Below are 6202 nucleotides of genomic sequence, written 5' to 3'. Positions count from 1 at the left end.
ACCCCTTAACTCTAAACCGTAAAGTTTAGATTAGTTAACCTAGGGGTATAAATGTATATTTACCTCTTTAATAAAACATTTTGGTCATTTTTCTCCTTGTTGTTTATTTTTGTGACCAAAACTTTTTTTAGTGCTATCCTAGGATATTTTTCTATTATTTAAGAAGTCAGTTTCTTATGGGTCGCGGTCACGTTGATTCTCGCAAAAGTCAAATTCATGAATACCCTTACTAAAAATTGTTTTTTTTCCTTTTTATTAATAAAAATTAATTTATAAAAAGGAAATATATACAGATTTTGCCTATATAAAACGATTTTTACTTTAAATAAAAGAAAATATCTATAATTTTAAAATCTATAATTTATATATATAACATAATTTGGAAAACATTTGAAAAATAGTTTAGATATCTGTTATCTTAGATAGTATTTTATAATTTTCAAAATATATAAATTATTATATATAACATAATTTGAAAAAAAAATGGAAAAATAAAAATAATTTAGCTATTGGTTTATTAGAGAACATAATTGATCATCTAATATCATATTTCTCAAATCACATTCCAAATTAATAAAAATACAAAATTAAATAATATTAATTTAATTATTATAGGGCTTAGTTATTTTATAAATATTTATACATACATTTAGTTTTCAAAATATTATAGGTTATATTTATTAATGCAACTCCAACATTGTATTTTTGTTTTCTATATTTTTGAAACAACATATATCAAATTTTATTAGATTAATAAATATATTTAAAATCTTAGAGGATGTACCAAATTAAATGTAGCTAAGAAAATGAAAAATTCATGTTAAACTTAATATAAAATAATTTTTTTTAATTTGAAACAATATATGGAAATCAACAGACCATACATACAAGAACCAATCCAAATTATTATACATGAAATCGTATAACAAATTAAAAAGACAATATAATGATATTTAATACAATATTATTTCTGATAGTATAAATTAAAATGACTTCACACTTATAAACCGACATGTAAATATTTATATCCATTCATAAAAACACAATGATACTTAATAATTTATTTTACTCATCATAAATATAAATTATAAGATTACTTAAAAAATTATACACAATAGAAGCGAATATTTAATAATTATTGTGATTTAATTATCTTATAAATATATATATCAAAAACAACTGATGCCAATATAAACATATTGGCTACATACTACAATTGTCACAACATCTTGCCATTTTTTTTTTGTAATGCTCTTAAAACGTTTTTTTTTCTTGTTTCATTCTAAATGAGTTTGCTTGGTTGTGTTGATCCAACCTCGGCAAACATGTTCGGCGTTCCAAGCCTATGTTCCACACTTCCACCATTAAGGGGGCGACTGGTTTTCCCGTTACCACCCGCAAATGCAGCTTTTTACGGTTGGTAACGGTTATCGGCGGTTTGCAACAATCACTCAAATCGCTCTAAACCGCTTCAAACCGCTCCGAATCTCATAAATTCAAACGCTGGCTCCAGCTAGCATTTGCGGTTGCGGACAGTTGCGGGAGGGTAAATTTTTTTTCTTTTTTTTAAAATAATATATATAAAAAGTAATTTAATAAAAAATTTAAAATTGAAATTATGAAAATATTAAAATATATCTATTATATTTTAATTAATATTATAAAATTTTATAATAAAAACAATTTCAATAAATTTTTTAAAAATTAAAATTATAAATTTCTAAATATAAATTTTATATTTATTATAATTTTATAATTTTTGATATTTTTATAATTATGTTAAATGTAAATATTGTTAATTTATTATTTGACTGTTACTGTATTTGGTAGTTAGCCAGTCATAAGTCACCCGTAAACGCACCAATTTTTAACTGCAGTACCAGTCGTACAAATCTCTTAAAACCGCTAGAAACCGCAACCGCCCGCATCCACAAACTCCTGCAACCGCTGCGTTTGAGCCAGTCAGACCCTAAGTACATAACCAATCGCAATATATCTTCTCTATATATATTATAAGCTATAAAAGCTCTCAAAAATTATTCAAATTCAATTTGTTGTCGTTTCCTCTGTTTTTAATAAGAAGCATAACCATGAGGATGGATGAATTTGAAGACTATCCTGAAGATTAGTGAATCGAGCAGTCCAATTCAAATCTCCCAAAATCTTTGTCGGATCACTAGGCAAGAAGTCTACTTTGATCTCAACTCCTGTTGCCTTCTTACAAGCCTCCACAAATTCCTTACCCGATCTTCCTGTTTCACCAAACCACAAAACGGTTAATGTAATGTCAAACTGTACCTAGCATAAAAACTTGGAGGTACTGAAACCTAGAGTTTCTTTTTTTTTCCAATGAAAATGTTAAGAAAGCCGGGACTTTAGGAGGCTGATTTTTCTCGAGCCTTCACGTGAGCATCCACGAGGCCAGTAACATCTATATAGTCTCTAATGCAAGTCCCATCAGATGTTTTGTAGTCTGTTCCTTTCACCTATCACAAACCATATCATGTAATGTTTCTACCAAGAAGAAAATTATAAAAATTATTCATGTTGAGAAAGGTGAGTTATTTACTTGCAGTCCAGGAATGAAATGAAACCAGGAGCAGCATCAAAACAAGCACCGCAAATAAGTCCTTGTTCACGAAGCTCCGGTCTTGGAGCTTCACCTAATATACCTCCTGGTCCTGGGTCTGAACCAATCACATTGAAGTATCTGTAAGTTCATAAGATCCATCAACATTTGCATAATGTCCAAAAAAGGGGCTCATGAAAGTACTAGTTGAACCTAATCTTAAGATCATAATGGCCATGTCATAGTTCTTGAAGAAACCAAGCTCGTATCCTCTGCCATCTTTTTAGTTTTTCCATAAGGGTTAATCGGCAAGCTTATTCCAAAGCATACGGCTTTCTGCTAGGAGTTCGTCTATGTTTCTCCTTTACAAATATGATATTTTCTGGACATTTTTAATAATATCAAGTGCTATTCCTGTTTTGGGATTTCTAATTTGCGGATCTCATATTTATGGTCTTGAAGAAGTAATTGCAGGTGAGAAAAAACTGCAAAATCCGATAGAATTTATTGTAATTGATTAGTTAGCAGGTTGGTTAACCATTTTCTCTGAAACACGGAAAAAGTCATTACCTTATCAAATTATCTATCGAGTCTTGAAAAAGATTCAACAAAAGACAGACGAATAAGTTCCATAACTTTGAGTCCGCTATGGAACATGGTTATATGTGTTAGACTAATTGTTATATTCTCTCTATATAGCTCGGATTTGAATATTTAATCTAATTTCAGACTAATTGTTATACTCTTTCTATTTCACAAAGAATATCATTTTAACATTTTATTTTTATTTCACAAAATTTGTTTGCAGTTATTTCTTCTTCAGTACCTTAACTTGACATGAGCGTGAAAGGGGTTCAAGAATATGGTTTCGTTTTTTGAAAGGCATTCGCTGCAATCGGTCCTGTGAACCAAAAATCTATTAATAAATACAAACACATTCCAACAAATTCCCCAAAAAATAAACTTGGAACCTTCCGGAAAACCTAACAAGACTGAGAACCCCAGTTATTTTGAGGTCATATCTAGTATTCAGAGTTTGCCTCGATTTGGTACCGCTCTCACGGCCTGCACCGAAACAGTTATTTACCCCTAGATGTCCAGTCAACTGCTGCGCCTCAACGCATTTTGGGGAGAACCAGTTAGCATTGGGTTCGAGTGGGGTGTTTTTCTGTTGTAAATGAAAGGATCTTTTTGTATCATTTCAAAAAAGTTGAAAAGTTGGGACTTACTAAGACTACAGAATGTTTTTGTAAATTATGGCCGATACCATGTATATAAGCAGTTATTTCAAAGTCCGAGGTTAATCGTACTATGGCAACTTTGAACAACTTTGACTGGAGCCGACTCTTTCCTTTCACACTATTGCGGATATGAAATGAAAATAATGGAAAAAGTTGGAGACGTGCTACAAATACTTTCCGTTAGAAAAAAATGGGAAAAGGAACTTGTATCGAATTAATGTTCTAAAGTGAATCTAAGGTTATATACCTGCGGAGTATCTTCAGTAATCGGCATTTATTCAGGCCTCCATAGGTAGCACAAGTGCTAGAATATATCAGTTTCTTAACTTTATTGTCTAGCCATAGCTTCTAATGTATTCGATGTAATGTTATGGTAAATATCTACAGCACACAAACATCAACACCAATGAGACCAAAAAACAAATTCTTGCAACAAAAAAAAACTATATGTAAAAGAATGAGAACTGTACTTTAGAGGGTAAAAAGTGTTCTCTCCAACATAATCTACCGCAGCAAAAAGCATCACAGCGTCAAAGGCATGTCCGTCAGAATACCGCTGTTTTCTTGTAGTGTGAGATGATTTTATTGCCCATCAAATCTGAATGTGTTGGACTTGCTATTCACTTTGTGGTATCTACCTCTAAATAATATGAGCTTCAGTTCTATTTGCAGCGCATGGTTTTAATATGAGCTGTAAATAGAAATTATACATAATTTGTAAGAAAATAACAAATATTGTATAAAAATTAGTGTTAAAGAGAAAATTTAGGTTTAATTCAATACAATTGGTAAGCTGTACTAAACTCATGCTTCTTATATGCTCAAATCAAGTTATTAGTAGTTTCGGTTGTTATGTTCTCGACTTTGAAATAAACCTAACTTGTTAACACTGATTTGTTACTTTCTTATAAATTATATGAAATATTACATTTACCAATTTACAACCTGTAATTTTATATATCTTATGAGGATTTTTGTATGGTTCTATATACAGTACACTCAGCCTCTCAGCGGCTAAGAGAAAGTTGATAAGTATGATTGTAGAACCATGTCACGCCATTGCATGGTCAGTCAAACGTAGAGGGGCCAAATAAAGACACAAAAAACTGTAACAACGCTGGGCTTATCGAAGAGACATCATGGATTGGATCCTTATCGAAGAAAGAAACAGAAAAAAGCATTACACAATAGTTATCTTAAAATTGTTCTGCATTCAAGGAAAGAAACCAAACGAGAAAGTTTAACTGAAGATTCAAGAGGAAGGGACAAGAACAGTTTGCATCATGTTCTTGAACTCAAAAAAGTCAACGCGACCGTCGTGATTGCTATCTACAGAGACAATCATCTTCTCCACGTGTTCAATCTCTACTGCTTCAGGAAGCCCTAACTTCTTCAAAACCTTCTGAAGTTCCTCGGGAGATATAAATCCATCACCGTCTTCATCAAACACGTTGAAAGCTTCTTCCAGATCCGAATCCGGAGATCCGTCGCACTCGCAGTCTCCTCCGAAGAAGGATTCGTCTAGTGTTTTGTGGAGTGCTTCGAAACCGTCGAACCGGAGTCCGGTCTCGTCAGGTTTGATGAAAGATTCGATGGTTGGTTTGAGCTCGCAGATGTCGGCATCGAGACCAAGTCGTGAGAGGGCTTGACTCAATTCTTCGACCGTGATGAATCCGTCGTTGTTTTTGTCGAATAGGTCGAAGATACGGTGGAGACGAAGAGTGTTTAGACTGGGACTTCGTAGCCGGAAGGAAGAAGATTGTCTCGAGAGTTTATTTTTCTCGTTACTGATGATCTCCATTGTTGCTGCTCTCTTCTTCTTCTTGTGTTGATGCTCTATTAATATAGGCAGAGACTTGTGAAAATTACGAGGACCGAGACTTATAACTCTGTTTTTATATTTAAAGACTGAATCTCGAGGCAGAGATTATTTAATGTTTGAATATAAATCTTGAAAAGTAAATCACACAGAAAATTAGTACTACTTAATCCAAATGAATTAATAAAAATGGCTATGTATAATTATTCCTTCTTATTTAGGAAAACTTTTATACCATAAGGCTTTTCTTAGTCAATAATTTCTTTTTGATTAAGAGTAAATTTTTAAAAATTTTGATTTCCGGAAATCTCTTTGCAATATTTTTGCTATCAATAAACATGTTAAATTAATATCTGCCAAAAATGGGTATCCATTCATTCGGTTGTGGACACCGAAAATTAGGAAATGTTGACCGTTGACGGTGTATATAATAGACACTGCAATTAGTTATTAGTATGTTTCACGTTGATAACGTTCCCATTGTTTCCATCGCCGAGTGATACTGTTAAATGACATTGTTTAAACCGATAAAGACACGTTACTAATGTCAGAGTGACTTATAGTTAAATGGCA

The 6202-nt window shown here is 32.2% G+C and overlaps 1 protein-coding gene across 1 annotated transcript; it reads right to left on the bottom strand.

The window, feature by feature from the left end:
• Positions 1 to 4933: 4933 nt before the first annotated feature.
• Positions 4934 to 5688, bottom strand: LOC106434020 (probable calcium-binding protein CML43). Its single transcript, XM_013874857.3, has one exon. It carries the CDS (start codon positions 5609 to 5611, stop codon positions 5063 to 5065), a length of 549 nt encoding a protein of 182 aa, XP_013730311.1. The 5' UTR covers positions 5612 to 5688; the 3' UTR covers positions 4934 to 5062.
• Between the last annotated feature and the right edge of the window lie 514 nt (positions 5689 to 6202).

Source organism: Brassica napus, chromosome A2, assembly GCF_020379485.1.
Source record: "Brassica napus cultivar Da-Ae chromosome A2, Da-Ae, whole genome shotgun sequence".
NCBI lineage: Eukaryota > Viridiplantae > Streptophyta > Magnoliopsida > Brassicales > Brassicaceae > Brassica > Brassica napus.
Note: the sequence above shows the minus strand (reverse complement) of the source record. Positions and strands in the feature narration are given on the sequence as shown.

Bases quoted from the DNA above. Each gene is read 5' to 3' on its own strand.
- LOC106434020 (XM_013874857.3), bottom strand. From the start codon at position 5,611: ATGGAGATCATCAGTAACGAGAAAAATAAACTCTCGAGACAATCTTCT.